This window comes from Microtus pennsylvanicus, chromosome 10, assembly GCF_037038515.1.
Source record: "Microtus pennsylvanicus isolate mMicPen1 chromosome 10, mMicPen1.hap1, whole genome shotgun sequence".
NCBI lineage: Eukaryota > Metazoa > Chordata > Mammalia > Rodentia > Cricetidae > Microtus > Microtus pennsylvanicus.
In genome coordinates this window covers 78,478,334-78,496,041 of record NC_134588.1, presented here as the reverse complement: position 1 = coordinate 78,496,041, position 17,708 = coordinate 78,478,334, and the positions used below count along the sequence as shown (strand labels likewise).

Genomic DNA, 17,708 nt, shown 5'->3' with positions numbered 1-17,708 from the left:
TATAATATATAAGGTGTGGGTAAGTAGGCAAGACTAATGCTCCTTTGCCATACACGATTATAAATTGGTACAACTCCATTAGGAATTTGACACTTTCTAATAAATTTGAGCATGTTCCTATTCTTTTTTAAAAGTTATATTTATTTCTTTGTTTGATTTTTTGTCTGCATGTAATGAATGTCTGTATATCCATAGCACTAGGTGCCTAGGGAGACCAGAAGTGGATTTAGATTTTCTGGAGCTGAAGTTAACACACAGTGAGCCACCATGTGGGTGCTGGGAATTTGAACCCTGCTTCTCTGGAAGAGCAGCCAGTGCTCTTAACTTTGAAGCCATCTCTCCAGCCTCCTTCCTAGTCTCTTATCAGGATTCTACAATCCTAGGTATATGATATATACAAGAGAAATTCTTGCATAAGTACATGAAGGTGCATAGGAAATTGTTCATAGAAGCCAACAAATGAAGCATCCTAAACATTATCAACAATGGATGAATAAATGATGACTTTGTCATATACTATTGTCACGCACAAAAATTAACTCAGAGCCACTCCCATTGCCATGGATAAACCTCAGAACTCTAATGTTTGGCTAGCTGTTTCATTTTTAAATAATTATTTATTTCTACTTCGTATGTGTTTTGCCTACATGTATGTATGTGCACTATATGCTTGCAGTACCTTCAGGTCCAGACAAGGGAATTGGAGTCACCGGATTTGGAGTTACAGATGGTTACGAGTTTCCACATGGGTTCTGGCTTCTAAGCACTGAGCCATTTCTCCATCCCATGAGCAAGCAGATGACTATTGGGAAATTATTTAGAGTGCTCATGGAGAGCCCAGAGTGTTTCCTCCTTGAGGTGTAATAGGGCTGCTTTCCTGTACAGTTACCAAGTTCCCAGATGACTCTAATGTACAGCAGCATATGAAAAACATGATGCTAAAACATGATCAAGAAGGATCCATATTGTGCAACATATACAAGCCTAAGCTACGTGGAATATATGCTTATGTGACAGATGCTGCTTGTGGCTAGACGGGAGGAGTGGGCATGAGAAACCATCCAGCATCTTAATGTGGGCATCATTTTACTTCTTAGTTTGATTGAAGATACAGTGAATTCATTTTGTTGTTCATATTTAATGTACAAAATGATTAGGCTTATCTCACAGTGAAAACTATAACTTAGAATGTATAAAAATTGAAGCCTGTTTGGCTCCTTTGAACTCCTGAGAGCATCATATGATGCATTGCCTTTTTTTCCTTTCTCCTCTACTTGTTGACTCCACAGTGCTGCTTGCACATTGCCCTGCTGCTTCCCTTTATCATCAGCACTATGAATGTGTGCTGAACTGGGACAAGTTTGCCCTCCCAGCTGCCCATTTAAATTGGCTGCTTATATTTTCCTCTGTACAGGAAGTCTAGAGTTTGGGGTCTCTTACAATGGGATATTAGCATACATTCTGCTAACATCAGGGCTAGCCAGACAGGAGTAGATCCTGGCGTGCAGCTGCTAGAATGGACTGCTCATCTTTATTCAGAATTAGGGCAAGGACGGAATTCAACCTTTTTATCTGTCTGTAAATAACTGAGTGGACTCCCAGGTCTTCCTTGCAGATATCTCCGGATTGGACAAGAAGGATAGTCTAGAAGCACAGGGAGTGGGATAGGAGTCACGGGACTATGCTGTGAGCCTTGACCAGTGGAGCAGAACTGGGTGAGGGATTACAGGAAAGTATACAAGGTTCCAGCCGATCCCCACTGCCAGGGAGGCATATGGAAGCTATTAGATTGCCGTAAGGCTGTGCCATGTCTTTATGAGGTCCTGGGCAGGCATAATAGAAGAGGAAGTGTTGGAAAATCAGGGCCAATGGGGGCAAGCATTGAGTACCCACCACAGGCCATAGCACAGTATGACTTAGCTACTCACTATAGGTGAAGAAGCCAGTTGGCCTTGAAAGTACTGGGTCACCATGTAGGTCAAATCCATAACAAATTTCCAAAATGTGCCTAGAGTGTGGTGGTGAGAACTGAGTATTTCTGCTTGTCCTCCTGGCAGTTGAAAAAGCAGGAGAGTCTTAGTAAAAGGATTTTTTTTTTATAAAATGGCTGTTGCCTCTATAGGCATTTTTCTATCAAGAATATGTGGGAAGAATAAATGTTATGAGACACATTGTTTTTGATTTACAGTTGTGTTGTCTCTAACACCTTTATTCACAAATCCACTTTTGTGTTTCATGACACTTGCGTTCCTTATTTCCTCCCTTCTGCTGATTTGTTTATTTGTCTGTGGAATCTCACTCTAGGCCAGGGTGGCCCATAACTGACTAGGTAGCCCAGGATGGCCTTGAACTTGCAGCAACTCTTCTCCTTCAATGTCCCTAATGCTGGAATGGTAAGCGTGAGCCCCTGTGCCTGGCTAGCATCATGCATTTTCTAGATAGGAAATTCCCTCCCCAAGTTCTCTCTGCTTCTAGTTTAGGCAAAGTAAACGGCCTACTTGTTCCTCTTTCTGACATCCCTCATCCCCTTGAGATTAGGCTGTGATTTCTCTCATCCTCTAGCCTGTGATCTCAGAAGGACCTTGCTCCCAGGGCTGCTAGAACAGAACCGAGTGCACATGTCCAGCTCTGCCCACTTTGAAGCTCTCTGTTTACAGGGAATGTCCTTTCTGACCGATTTCTTCACTTCTGGTTACCTCTTGGTCCCAATCCATCATGAATATAAATTTCTCTGGCATGGGTGTAGATCCACACTAAATAGCATTTTGACTTTTTTGAGATCAGTTAGCTCAGTACACTTAGGAATCAACACTAAGAGAAGATGGGTCTTTGTGCTTTGTTCTTCCCAATCTAGCAAGTGCTGTCAACTGACCGGGCTTCACAGATACACAGAGGCAAACCCAAGACAGACCCTAAATGCTTGATTTAGCACCTTAGCCCTTAAAATGTTATGCTCTCATTTAAATGATTTTGAAATCCCAACCACTAATTTCCTGCCTGGCTGGCTCCATTTGTACTGTCACAGGGCCTCAAAACTAGAATGGCTCATCTGTAAGAGGAAGATTTAAAGATTATTTTAAAATACAACTAATTTTAGTTAAAATGTTGACTTGGAGCCAAGCGTTGATGTAGTAATTTCTCAGAGACAGTGAGCCTGGGATGTCCTTAGTCTGCCTGCTCCACTTCTGGAACACTGGGTGAATATTGGTTTCCATGTCTTTGTTTGTAGCTCAGTTGTGGGCCCAGCTGTGAAGCCTTGCCCTCTCTTCTCTGCCTCCACCTCCTCTGTTTGTTCCTCTCCAATCCTTGCTCCAGAAAACAACCAGAAATTTTCAAAAAGGCCATTCTGATTATAGTGTATTTGTCCCTAAAATTTTTCAAGCTCATTGCTACCGCTATGGAAAATGCCTGCTTTCTCTGTTGCTGTTGTTGTTTGTTTGAAGTGGAATGGATGGACCCTAACTTTCCATCTTCTTCTCCTCCATTGATGCCTCTACATGGAGCCAAGTGTATCTACTTGCTGTAGTCTTTATAGCACCAGGGTCCCAGCTCTGCACTTTGCCCTCAACACAAGCACTCACACACATGCACGCATGCACTCACGTGCACAGACACAGACAGACAGACAGACAGACAGACAGACAGACACACACACACACACACACACACACACACACACTTTCTTTACCTATGTTTATTCTTAGGCTCAGTTTAAGGCTGATTTCTTGTAGAAGCTTCGTTTGGAGTGATATGCCTATAAGCAGCTCCCTTTTCAATTCCTAAGCTTGAGAACGAAATGTCATAATAATTGGATCCCCCCCCCCCATAGAGTTTCTAGGGTTGTTTTTTGAGTATGGCATTAATGGATGCATGTAAAACTCCTGGTGTGCCAAGATCTAGCAGAATCAGTATGCTCCCCAGTAAAGGATCATATTTGACTCTACTATACCTTGGCAACACTACAGACCAGACCGCTCTCAGAGGGAATGTTGAATAATGCTGTTTGGACCTAAAGGATGGTAAGTATTTTATGTAAAGAATCAGCTAATGAATTGTAGAGCCTGGACCTAATCCTTTGATGTCTTCAGCATTAACTGTTTGGGCTTTTGGCCTGGATGCCTCCTACTGGCTTTTTTATTCATGAGGGTATAAGCATGGATCTGGTTATTTCTTTAGGAAATCAGTGACCCCGAGATCCTGGATCTGGTCCACAGTGCCCTTGGCAGGATGACCGTGGTCCGACAAATCTTCCCATCTGCAAAGGACAACCAGAAATGCATGAGGAACAACCATCGCATCTCTTCCCTGCTCTGTGATCCACAGGAAGGCTACCTCCAAATGCTGCAGGTCAGTGCACAGTGTCTCCTCCATGCAGGTCACCTACCACACCCTTGGTCTAAGACAGGAGACATGCTGGGCATGCTGGGCTCTAGCTGAGCACAGTTACCCACCCACTTTAATGACTAAAATACTGTAATTGGCTGAAATGGAAACCAGTCAGCTGGACACAAGTGTCTCGTAGCATTAGTGGTAATTAATCTTGGTACTAGCAGGCAAGGCCTTATTAACTCACCGGTTACCTCTGGTATTTAAAGCTTACATGATTGGGGTAGGATAGATTGCTGTCTCTTAGGCCTCTATTCTGAGTGCTTTGTGGCAGGGCTGGAGATGGAGACTTCCTTGCATTTTTTCTTGTAAGAAGTCACTTACACAGACACCATGCTTTTAAAACATTTGGCACAGCCTTGGCACATCTGCATGATCTCCTCCAAGCAAAAAGGCCAGAGAACAGGTTTAGAGCATCGCCTGTTGCTGTACCCCTTCCTAAATGGGGGTGTAAACATTTTGTTAGTACTTCAGTCACTGTCTTGGTATATGTGTGGTCTTCATCTTCTAGCCTTGTGGCCTTGATATAGTAGATAGGTGTTCTATGTACAGATCGTTTGCTGTGTAGATCTTTGAAAACAGGAAGATAGTGTGGCAAATGCCCACTGGTTTCCTTGCATCCACATCAACATTTGGAATATAATGAACAAGAACACTTGATGATCTTTAATCAGGAGTTTGGATCAGTGCTGGCTGTGTCTGCCCATGAGTGTCAGCCTTGCTTAGGACCTTTTGGTGTCTCCACATCAGAGGACCTTCATAATGGAGAGGGGACCATGGGAATCTTGGGTGGGCTCTAGAAATATTTTATTTGTGAAAGCATAGAATCCAACTCTATAATCTTATGTTGTCAGAAGGAGAAGAAAACCATCTCGTAGATGTTACACGTGAGAAACTAGTTCTCGATGGGCAGGAAACACAGGGGACGCTGGTTACAGTTGGAGCACCTTTCCTCCTTTGGTGCCCACTGTGCCAGAGAGCACACTGGCCAAATTGGCATGATAGAATACCTAAGATTTTCCGAGGTGGTGAGGATTTGCTTAAGAGATTGGAGCACTGGTCCTCGACAGAGCCATGAACTAGAGACTTCGAGCTGTGGGCTAGAAAGGCCTATGATATAATTTTGTTTTGTCTTCTTTTTCCCGGGGAATGGAAGAGATGATAAAGGTCAAGTGGGCCCCTCTCCCTGGAAGCATGTCTGCTTATTCGCCCTGTCCATGTGGATAAGTGCAAAGTTGGACAAGGGGCTGGGCTGTATGAGTGTCCCCATTCTGTCATGGGGAGAGGGGAATGTTTTTGCTGGCTGGACCTAAGTTCATGGCTCTCCTTCCCTTGATGATCTCCCAGGTTCCCGCTCCCTTGATGTGTTTTATTCCTCTGCAGCCTCTGTCATCCTGGTCCCTTTCCTACCTCCTATCCCTCTACCTATTTTCCAGTTTTCATTACGTGAACTACTTCAGTTTTCCCCAAAGGAGGGCCACTTTCAGTCGCACAGACAGGGGCAGTACAGGATGTGGCAGAGGAAAAAGGTCTACACTTGTCAAAGTTCACAATGGCTCTTCTTGCTATGAGTTGGTACCTGTAAGGAGTTCAGGCCTGGTAGGTACAAAGAGCCTGCTCTCTGGAAGAGAACAAGGGGATTTTGGGGGATGAGGGGAAGTTCAGTTGATGGCATACTAAAGTGGTGATTACCCACACTTGTAACAAAGGCTCTGAGCCGCACACTTCAGGGCTCCTCCCTGTCCCTGTTCTTTCTGAGACACAGGTACCACCTAAGGAGGAAAAATAAAGAACAAAACCCTAGAGACCTGTTTATGGCAGTTGTGCCGCCAACACCACCATTACTGTTTAGTCAATTAATATTCATTTGCTATTCTGTGCCTCTGTTTCTTGCATTGTCAATCCAAGACATGAAAATCTCCTACCGTAGAGGATCATTATCAAAAGTAAATGAGAGAACTTGTGGAAATTGTGTAGAACAGGACTGAGCTGTTAGGAAAGCCATCAGTATGGGAGAGGTGGCCAGTATAGTAAAAGTGTCCACAGAAAGGCTGAAGATGCCCACGTACCTGTATTTGGGCAGCTAAAAACATCACCTTGTATAGGAGAGCAGTTACATCCCCTCCAGCTTTGTGCTTCTCACTGCCCACATCCCTCATTCAGCTGCCTTGTCTGAAGAAGACAGAGCATGTTTTAAATTCGTTTAGCTCTCCATGAAAGACCCTGAAGACCATCAATAAGAATATATGGGATGACTCTGCTAATAACCTGGGACTTGAGACCCAAGTTAAATGGTCTTTAGAAGCCTCTTTATATAGAGATAAGTAAAGCACTTTATTAAAGAAGGATCTCTCTCTCTCTCTCCCTGTCTGTTGTATCTACATCCTTCTGCGGGGCTATGATGGGAGGGGAGAGTGGATTTATTTACTCCTCTGCCCAACACTTGGGAAGCTTGTAGATTCATCTCATTTACAAGCCATTCCCTTCAAGTTTTCTCAGAAACTATTACCACTTCTTTCCTTCCTAATGACAGTGTAGAAGGCAAACTAATTTCTACTAGCCTCTAGCTGTGAGATTTATCGAAAAGACTCTAACATGCTTAGAACAACCAACTAAAGAAAAAAAACTGCTGTCATGGATTATTAACTTTGTCTTGATGAAATTAATGAAAATCCCCCTGGAAATGGAGCTCCCAAGTCCGTTTTAGTTCCTTCCCCAGATGGCTGCCCTTGGGACGAAAGAATCCAAGGATTGTAAAAGCATAGGGCACTTTTGCAAGGTCATCCATCTCCAGGTTTCTCTACAGAAGTGAACTGGTCTCAGAGACTCTGTCTTCCTCTCTTAGCCTTGTGGTCAGGGATTTCTGTTTTGAAAATTCAACCAAGTACTATTAGAGCAAATCAATTTGGTTGTTGTTTAGTACAGAGAAAGTCCCTTGGAAAAAAAATACCCAAGTAAGTGGCTTCCAGCGACTTCAAAAGACATTGCACTTGCCTGTGTGCTCTTGTTTATTCTTCCCTACAAAGCACTGTCTGACTTGGGTGTTTCTCGTTTTTGTTTTCTTGACAAGTTAGTTTAGGGCTTGGCTGACTCAGCCAGTAATAAAAGTGATAACCAGTCCCTCAGAACCCTGAGAATTTGCTAAGATTTCCCAGGCAGCCTTGCTCAGGGAAGACTTGCTATTGTGCTCTGTCATTAGAACTGCCTCTGCCAGTGATATCAGCTTGTAATTGAACTAGCAGAAGCATTATCCCATTGGCACCCCATGCATTCAGATGTGCTTCCAGAGTGTGCTGGGTTATTATGAACTGCCTGTCTGGTCATGATGCAGTCTGATCTAAGCTGTGGGGGCCAGTATGGTGTTGTCATAAAATGTCCTCTCCGATTGGAATTTTTACATCTCTGTGTACTTAAAAGTTGTTGGGTGGCCTGGCAGCATCACCCCTCCCTCTGGCATTCAAGTTGCTAAAGTATATCACAGACCTGCTAGTCCCCATTTCCTAGAAGCTTCTGTTCTTTCCCCTGGTCATAGGTCTCTGTCAATCTGGTAAGAGGAGCTTTTCCTCTGACACAGTCCCCCAGGCTTCCATCCCAGCGACCCAAGATTTCATGTCACTTCCAGTGCCTTACTTAGTGGTAAAGACTCCAGTTGGCAACCGGATAAGGGCAGTGCGGAAGGCCTTGTGAATCAAGCACATAGGTAGTCTCTGCGGGTGCAGCTGCTTACGGCTCTGGCTGCAGGTGTCCACATGTGTGTTTGGAGCCGAGGGAGGCTTCTGTGGAGACAGATGCTCCTTCATCTTCTCCCTTCTGATTCAGTGGTGTACAGCGCCTCCTCCCACCCTGACCCTAGGCCATCATCTGCCCCGTCCTCCGACCTGGCCGCAGTGCCCTCTCAAGACAGGTGGGCTAGCAGCAGTTTGGCACAGAGACCTTGCCTGGGGATAGATTGTTCGTGCTGGGGCATCTGGATGTCAGATTGCCCTCCCAGCTGGACCCTCTGTCCACTGCTTTTCTGACATTGCCAGCCAGCCGGAGTCCGTCTGCAGATTTGGTCAGAGGTCAGTGCCTGCCGTTTATCTCTATGATATCTCCACGAACAGCCCACTTTGCTTGATTGATGACAGGGGAAAGAGACCACTGGGCTCTTTAGGAGCCTGGAGGAAATGCAGCCATACTTAATGAAAATCTTGCATTTCCAGCGCTCTGGCTTGTGAGGATAATGGGCCGGCGAGAGATTTCTGCTGGCTTGTGTGACTCTGACCTTGGCCTGCCATTCATCTTCCTCTTCCTTCAAGAATGATTCTCACCCTGATAATGCAATAGACAACCATCTCCGGGTTCCTAGAGCATGACGGGGACACAGCTGGAGTACCCTAATAAGTCTTGCCTAGCATCTCAGCGTTAGTGAGAAGACAAGCACCAAGCGCCAGGAGGCAGACAGTCTGGCTGCACGGTGTGGCACACACGTTATCCTGACCTGTTCGAGACCCTCCTTTCCCAACCAGTGGAGGTGGCAGAGGGCTCAGCCTGCTGGCATCCACATGGGCATACACGCAAGGCCTGCCTGGGGGTATCAGCATATTTTAGGACAGACCCTATGTGGCATGGCCTCAGGTCCCAATCCTTTCAGTAGAAAGTAAACAGGCCACCTACACCCTCCCTTGTTGGTGCCTGGGTAGGAAAAATGTCCTTTCCTGGTTCCATAAGTATGAGACATCCATACCTGGACAAGCTGCTTACTGTGGTCTGAATGATGTGTTCTCCTAAAATTCCAATATTGAAACCGAGTTCCCAAGGGATTTGGTTGTAGGGCCATCGGAAGGAGATTTGGTTGTCAGGGTGGACCCTCACAATGAGGCTGGTGTGCTCCATAAGTGAGACTGGGCCGGGACATAGGAAGGAGGTATCCTAGGAGCCAGGAACTAAATCCGAAGGAGACACTGGCTGCGGCGGTACCTCGGTGTGGGATTTCCACTCCCTGGAAGTGTGGTGGCTCTGTGCTATTCTGTTAGAGCAGTGTGAACCAAGGTGGCCTTGGAGGCCAAGCCGGTGTCACCACTGGCTGAGCACAGTGGCTTTGCCATTGCTTCGGTGTCAATCCTTCTCAGGAATACTCCTGATTTCCAAACACTGTTCCTTCTCTCCCTGTGCTCTATTCTCTCTCCTTCAAGCCAGACCCCTTATCTTTCCTCTATTTGTTCCTCTGGGTCTTGACTATTTAAGTAAATTCTTATTTTTTTCATGAAGATCAATTTAACAATCTTTCTAGTGGCCTTTGTTCCTGCTGACACAGGTGTGTTCCCAAATTAAACCTAGCTACTAATGTATTGGGAATTCTGTGCTAATGCCTAAGAAAAAATAGCATCGATTTTTCTTTCATCTTTGGGCCTTAGTTAACTTCATGTAATTGGTCTCTAATTCTCCGGTGGTCAAGCAGGTCCTCTTGGATTTTTCAAGAGTTATGGACCCCATAGAGATCATGGCTGAGTTCTTTTATCTGCTTCCTAGATATGTCTCCTACATTTCTGGTTTCCTTTCTCAGAACCAAGTTTCAGAACAGATAAAGGAAGTCAGAAATTTGTATCTTCCATCATATCTCATGAAAACCCTGCCTTGGGTTGTGACAGGCAATGGGGGTGGAGGCTGCCCATCTGGAGCTCCTGCACCTTCCCTGCCCATCATGGCTCATTGCTAAAAAGAGGCATCCTCTATGAAAATAACTTCGCAGCTCCTTTATTTCTTAGAATAGTTTTAGAATGATCTATTGGACTTTCATTAACTCAGAGAAATCTATCGAAGCAGCTGTGTGGAATGCTTAAGTCAGACATTTCACAAACGTCCTCACGTTCTGTTCTCTCAAACACCTTAAAATTGGGAATCTTGTTTGTATTTTTATTGGAAAGAATGTCATATACTATGCGTTGTAGGAGAATCATGGCTGATGTATGGGTGGAAATTGGAGGGGGACCCACCAGGGCATGACCCTTGGAGACACTATGTGATAGGATGTCTGTAAAGAATCAGCTAGGCAGACTGTACCAAGAAGGCCTGGGGCTGAGAGACAAGGGGACAAACATCTACCATCTCCTGAGGAAGAAATGAAGGGGCCTGAACCATAGTGTGACAGTGGACAGTATATGTGACCATTTTAAACAGGTATTCAAAATTATATCCACTGGTCTAAGGCTGGACAAGGCTCTGTGTGGCAGAGTATAGGACATGGTGATTTCCTACAGGTACTGGGCTGCTGCTGACCCTTGTTTTCTCAGGTTCCCCATACCTGTGGCATTTGTGTTGAAGGGTCTCTGAGCCAAAGGCTCTCATATCTGAGCCCTTAATGAAGTGCTATGATGCTTCCCTTTTGGGAACCTGCTCAAAGCAGTCTATAGCCCTCCACAGAGTCCTCTATCTCCATCTGTATGCTCTGGACCTTCTCTTACTAGTCCATCCATGAAACACCAGAGACAGAGAAGTGGTCTTTGCCTCACATAATGGCCTAGGGCATTCATCCCTCAGAAGCCTGACTGAGGCTTTGGCACCACAACAGATATGGGTATGCTGCCAGGAGGAGGTCAGGACATGTTGGCAGGTCCAGGTGGGCAGACACAGGTGGACTTACTGACCAGAGCTGATCTTTGCCTAGTCTTCTGCCCTGTAAGCTACAGGAGTCAGATGTAGCCCCCCCCCCCCAGCCTTTGAAAAGATGTATGGCCAGTGAGCCTCAAAGAAGAAGATGCTAACAAACACAAGTTAGTTTTTCATTGTCCTCATTCCCATAATCTGTGTAACAGATCACTGCTGGGCTCCAGATACTGAGGACACCCTGGGCCTGACCTGTTGAAATTAGGAGCCTGCCTAGGGCCTTCACTTGCCTTTCCATGTTTTTCTGTCTCTGCTGCTGCTAAGAATGAAAATACATAGAAAGATCTTAGAAGGAGCCTGCTATCTGCATTTCATGGGTTATTACTATCTGCATTTCATGGGCAAGTAACCATGGATGTCACATTGCACTTCTCCATGGGTCCAGATTGTTATGCCCAGATCCACAAAACCAACAAGGAGACCGAGTCCTGTATGTAAAAGCAAAAAGCCTTTATTTTATACAAGCTTGCAAACTCGGTCTTTCTGTGTGTCCAGTGCGTTGGAACAATTGAAGAGCCCTGAGCTCAGTGAAAGCTGGGTATTTATAGTAGTAAAGGTGGGGGTGAGGGATTTCTAAGGTTGGCTGACATTTGTCTAGGGGTGTCCTGGTGACTGTGTGCTGGCAGGTGATCCTATCTACAATGGTTGGAACATTTGGCATTTCCTTTGGATGATCTGTTCTTGGATGGTGCTCAGGTAATGCCAGTTTGTGGTTCTTCCTGCAACCAGGTAATGGCTTCAGGGTAAACTACTGAGACTCAGGCCTCCATTAAACCTATCTATGGCTGAGTCCTACACTGTCAGGTGATAATGGCTGGAAGTTAGGAACTTCCTTTGTGTGGTCTGTTTCTATTAAGCTTATCATGGCTGGCTGAGTCCTACACAGATCACACTGTACTTTGTTGTCATCAAGACAGATCTATGAGCGTTAAATTGTGTCTTGGATGTCACTCAGCAACTAAGTATGAGGGAAGATTTGATTCTGTGAACATTTATTGAGTGTTAACTGCACTCATTCATGAAGTGCTGTAGGCACAAGCAGGGAGGGTCAGGCGGTGAACAGATCTGGCCCAGGTTAACATGCATCCAGACCTGTCAGCCAGAGGAACCCTTCGAACTGTCCGTTCAGCAGCCTGAGAGCTGCAATGCACAATAGCAATTGGAAGATGAGCATGGCATGTATCCATTGAGTGGCTAAACGAACACAGCTCATCCCCAAAAGCTTCCTTCCCATTTAGAACAGAGCACCAGGTTCCCCAAAGATCTTGAACTTTTGTCTGAGTCCATCTTTTCCCCATTCCAAAAGCACCCATATGGCTACTCTGACTTGGTTCTAGATTTTTTTGTTTGTTTGGCCACCCTGTCTCTGTAATGCCTGAGGCTGTGATCTGTGACCTCTGTGAATCTCAAATTTACCCTCATCTGAAATGATTTACTGGCTCCTGTCACTTTGTGCTACAGTGAGTATCCCTAGACCAGTCATTTCTCTGAACCCACTCAAGCATGGCTTTGAGGATTTGTCTAGTACAGTTTATGCTTTGCTTGTTTTCTTTTGGCTGAGGAAATCTGTGTAGTGCTCTGCTTCTGAAAGGAGGAAGGGAGGGAGACATGGACTCCTTCAAGCCATGCTCACCTTCTCTGTTTTGCGGACTGTAGCACTAGCCTGAGCTGCTGTCGGCCCTTTATTTCCTATGGGTGAGTATATGTGTAACTGGAAGTCTCTCTCCTTCCAAGCTCTCCTAGGCATGAGTGACACTGGTAACCTGCCTTGAGGGAAACCCCCTCTTCACTTGCCAGCATCTGTAGAGCGCTCTGAGCATAGTCTACCTTTCTACCATCTTCTCTGGCTCCTTTTGCATAGAACTGCTCCTCTGTGAGGGCAGGGCCTTCCAGCTCTCTGTATCCCTAACATGAACCCCCCACTGAATTCTGATAAAGTAGATCAAAGAAATGTGTATGTTGAGGTTGGAAAATAGATGGTAAATACACAGACCAATATTGTAATGTCAGTTTCTGCCCAAGGCTGGCTAGAGTCCTGAGACTTCTGCACAGGAGAAGGTACGTGAGTAAAGTAGGCACGGATAGCAGTAAGGGATGTGATCAATAGGTTATTTTAGTAGGTTCTTAATGAGAAACAAATGAAGGAAGTTTCCTCCCAAAGTTGGAAGCAGCACATCTTTTTCTCCTAATGCTTTATATTTAAGAATATAGATGAAGCATTAGTGTGTGCAATCTTAATAACAAAAACCCATCAATTCATCTGCTAGCCAATATATCCTCCCACTCCCAACCTCCCTCCTATATCATATGGCCATCCACCCATCCATTCATCCACCCATTCATCCATCAATCCATCCCTATCATCTACCATCCATCCATCAATTTCAACTGTCCATCACTTCATCCATCTACTCATTAATTCATTTATTTTTCATCATCCTCCCACCTAGTATTTATCTACCAACTCATTCATCTACCCACCCATCCACCCTCTCATCCATCTATTTTTCCATCCATTCCTATCTTTCTGTCTGTCTAGCATCTTTCCATCTATGTGTGAGTGTATTCACAGGGCATTTACCAATCAAACATTGAATAACCACCAAACTTGTGTCCTTATTTGTGACATGTTCCAGAGATAAGCACTCAGAGAGCTTGAAGTTTAGTCAGGTCAACATGTCCGTGAACTGACAACATATAGAAAGAAGGCTGTGGAAGGGGGAAGGTCTATCGATACCTGGAAAAGAACATTTCTCTAACCTGCTCCTTTAAACTATACTCTGTTCACTCTCCCAAGCAGGCACAATAGTGGGAGAATTAAAGGCCCTTATTTTTTGCCTTTCTGATTCCTGTTCTGCCTTTCCTCTTCATTTCAGACCTCTTGGCATTCCCACATTTGTTGAGTGCCTTGATCTACTGTGATTATAAGTGCTGAGGGACAGGAGGGTCTACTGAGTGTTAGCTGGGCCCAAGCTGAAGTAGCACTGTAGCCTTCTCTCTGATGTGGGAGTGAGTCCACATGTGTGGTCCATGAAGGTCTGAAGAGATCTTCATACCATCAAGGACTCTCATCTTTTAGTTAAAGCATTTTAGAAGAAAAACAAAAACAAAATAACATGACAAAACCCCTAAACTCCATACCAGTTCATAGGTGACTCATATTCCCTTGTAAGAACATCTCCTTTACAAGATTGTATTCTAGAGGTGGAGAAGAAACATCAATACAACCCTGAAGAGGTAGGTGCTCCTGAGGGCTGTTTTGCTGGCAGGGTTAGGAAGCTAGTCTTGTTCATTGATAAAGCGTTTCTCTAAGCTTGAAATCCTGGGGACATAGTCTTGTTATCACTTTTGCCATGGGACAAAGTTCCCAGTGGTGGGAGTGTTTGATGTCAAATTTGTGTGCTTCAGCCATCTGAAGAGTGACAGCCATGACCTTGGCATGTAGCTTCCCTTCAGGCTGGGACCTCTGCTATGGTAGCAGGAACAATCGTATGAGCACATTCTGGTCATTTCTCTAGTATCCATCCAGTTTTCACTCCTATGTCATGAAATCCATGGAAATCACAGCAAGGACACAGCTCAGTGGCAGACAGACCCAAACTCTGATTATTGGCTGGCATAGAGGAGGTGATCAGCTCAGTCTAGATGTGTTATAGAGGATAAGCTAGCTAGTTTGAGCTTGTACAGGCCTAATACAGCAGACATTTTTGATGTTCTACATCTCTTTCCTTTGGTCTACTTCTGACTTCAGCTTCAGTTGTGAGGGCTGGATCCTGCTCAAGTTTTTATCTAGGAATCTGCTTCTGTGACTTCATGTTAGGATTAATGACAGAGAATAATACATGAGGTCCTGGGGTGGTTAGGGAAGGGTGAATGATGAGGTAGAAGTAGCAGGGGCTCTTCTTGTAGTACAAGGAGCCTGTTTGTTCTCAGGAGTCCTGTGAGGTCAACGTTGCATCTTATTTCTCTCCATTCATAGCCAGTGATGTTCTTCTGAAATATTTTTAACAGGCTTCTTATTACTTAGGGGTGCAAAGACTGGTCCCTTTGACCAAGTTTGTCTGACTGATTATGCAAGATATCAATAAAGGACACCAAACCTGTCTAGGAGTATATGTTCTCTCTCACCCCCCCACACACAGACACTCACATCTCTTTACTTTTTCTCTTCTCTTTTGTGCTTTGATGTCTTCTTGGAGGATGAAGTATCATGAGGAGAATTCCTTGAGAATAAGGCTTCCCTCCTCCATATGGACGGGCCCCTTCAGGTTTTCTTAGACTATGGTACCCAGTCTTCCAGCTCATCCAAAGCCAGGGGGTGAGCCAAACCTCTACCATCTTTGGATTGATGAAGGGGCTGGCTCTGTCACATCAATGCTACTCTTTACAGCAGTATTTCAGTTTCTCATTTGCCATGTCTATGGAAACCTGCCTGGGATGAGGAAGGAATGAAGAAAGGGCAGACACACACATACAGAAAAGCTGGGGTCAGGGACTCTGATGGAGTGGTACTACCTACAGCAACAACCTAGAACCCCAGTGCGTTTATTATGTACAGCATTTATGATGTTAGCTAGTCAGAGGATGAGGTCTCTTCAAGCATGGTACTCTCAGACTGTGAACACTGGGGGGGAAGAAGCTCCAGTTATTAGTTTTGAGCACACTGGTCCATAGTTTGTAAACACTTGTTCTTGTATACAGTACCACATTTGCACCTGAACGAGAGGAAAGCTTGGTCGATTCTAAGCCTGGCCTGTTTGGGGAGAGCTTTGGCAGCTTTCCACAGGTCTGATGTATTTGTCCTAGACATGGCTATGCCTGTGCTGACAATACAGATTTATTTCGGGCTTTATCTGTTTCTTTGTTATTATTATTGTTTTCTTTACATCCACTCAGGGCTTCCTCAGCTCCCCACGCTCATAACTCTCACAAGTTCTGTGCTGGAGCTTTTTCCTCTATGGGTCAGTTTCAATGACATTGGCCAATCTAATTGACAAATCCTGGATGCATCCAGGATAGCATGGCCCATCAGGCATAGGAATCTCTGCCACTTCCTCACTTCTGTACCATCATCTAGGCCCCTCGTCACTCTGGATCTATCAGTGGCTGGGGTGGTCTTGCCTATGTCCAGGCTCAGTCACCAGCTTTCTGTGCATAGCTCCATCAGTGCCATCCATCTCTCCAGCTCCTCTCTCCTGCTCCTCCTTAGTTTATACTAAAAGGCTCTGCATGGCTGCATCGTGGCCTCCTCTTGATCCTTTCCGATCATATTGTTAGCACTGTCAGATTGGATGGAGAAGTCAGCCAACCATGGCCCTCAGGCTGAATCTAGCACATTGTTTATTTGGAGCCATGTGCTTAGGAATCACCTCTTGATTCTTTCAGGCTTTAACAGCAGTGTTGAGCAGTGGTCAGACGAGACTGTAGGACCTTCAAAGCCTGGTTTTTACTATCTAGTCCTTAACAGAAAAGTTTGATGGCCTTTAAGACCTCTGTGGAGTGATGGGGGAGATTCTTCTGTTTTGTGTTAATTTCATTGGTTAAATAAAGAGACTGCCTTGGCCCTTTGATAGGACAGAAAAATTAGGTAGGCGGGGAAGACTGAACAGAATGCTGGGAGAAAGAAGCCGAGCCAATCAGTCGCCATGATTCTCCCACTCCAGACAGATGCAGGTTAAGATCTTTGCTGGTAAGCCACCTTGAGGTGCTACACAGAATATTAAAAATGGGTTAGATCAATATGTAAGAGCTAGCCAATAAGAAGTTAAAACTAATGGGCCAAGCAGTGTTTAAAAGAATACAGTTTCTGTGTAATTATTTCGGATAAAGCTAGCTGTGCGGGCGGCTGGGTGCCAGGAAGCAGCCCGCAGCTCCATCAACAGTGGATGCTTTGATCTTCTATACTTGTATGCTTTTACATATATTAGGCAATCACTTAGCACATTCATTTTTATCTTATACTGCTTTGTGTCCTGTTATCTGAACAGGTGATGTACCTGATTGCAAACCTCAATCATGATGCGGATCACACTCTTGTTCCTTGTTGCTATGTGGATGTACCCCTACCTCTATTCCTGAGAGAGATTAGGTATTCTCTTAGCCTAATGTAACCATTTCTTTGGTTGTGCTGCTAAAATAAAAAAAAAAGGGAGGGAGGGAGGAAAGAAGGAAGGAAAGAAGAAAGAGAAGAAAGAAAGAAAGAAAGAAAGAAAGAAAGAAAAGAAAGAAAGATAAAAAGAAAGGAAAATATCATGGAGTCAGGGGTTCTTTGTAAACAAAGCTCACAGCACTGGAGAAGATACTGTTGCTTTCCACACCACCCAGGCTTTTGCTCCTCACCTTATTCTTTGGAAATGCATCAGAAGAAAGAGTTTCACTCTCTTTCTCTTTACAGATCTCCAATCTCTACCTGTATGACAGTGTTCTGATGCTGGCCAACGCCTTCCACAGGAAGTTGGAGGACCGGAAATGGCACAGTATGGCAAGCCTTAACTGCATAAGAAAGTCTACCAAGCCATGGAATGGAGGGAGATCCATGTTAGACACGATTAAAAAGGTATGTGTCGAGGGCACTGCTTTGTAAACTTGTACAAGGCTAGAGACAAGTCCCTTGATGTGTCCTGACTAAGTTGGTATGAAATTATTTTGTAGTGTGTCTGTGTATGTGTGTGTGAGAG

General features: G+C 44.8%; 1 protein-coding gene across 2 annotated transcripts in view; it reads left to right on the top strand.

Moving 5' to 3' along the window:
• The window catches only part of Grid1 (glutamate ionotropic receptor delta type subunit 1), a 759,372-nt gene that overhangs the window by 491,990 nt on the left and 249,674 nt on the right, over positions 1-17,708 (top strand). For both annotated transcript variants that reach the window (XM_075988693.1, XM_075988692.1), the window contains exons 6-7: positions 4,177-4,347; positions 17,426-17,587. In XM_075988693.1, coding sequence (XP_075844808.1) covers positions 4,177-4,347; positions 17,426-17,587 — 333 coding nt within the window. The remainder of the gene's footprint in view (positions 1-4,176; positions 4,348-17,425; positions 17,588-17,708) is intronic.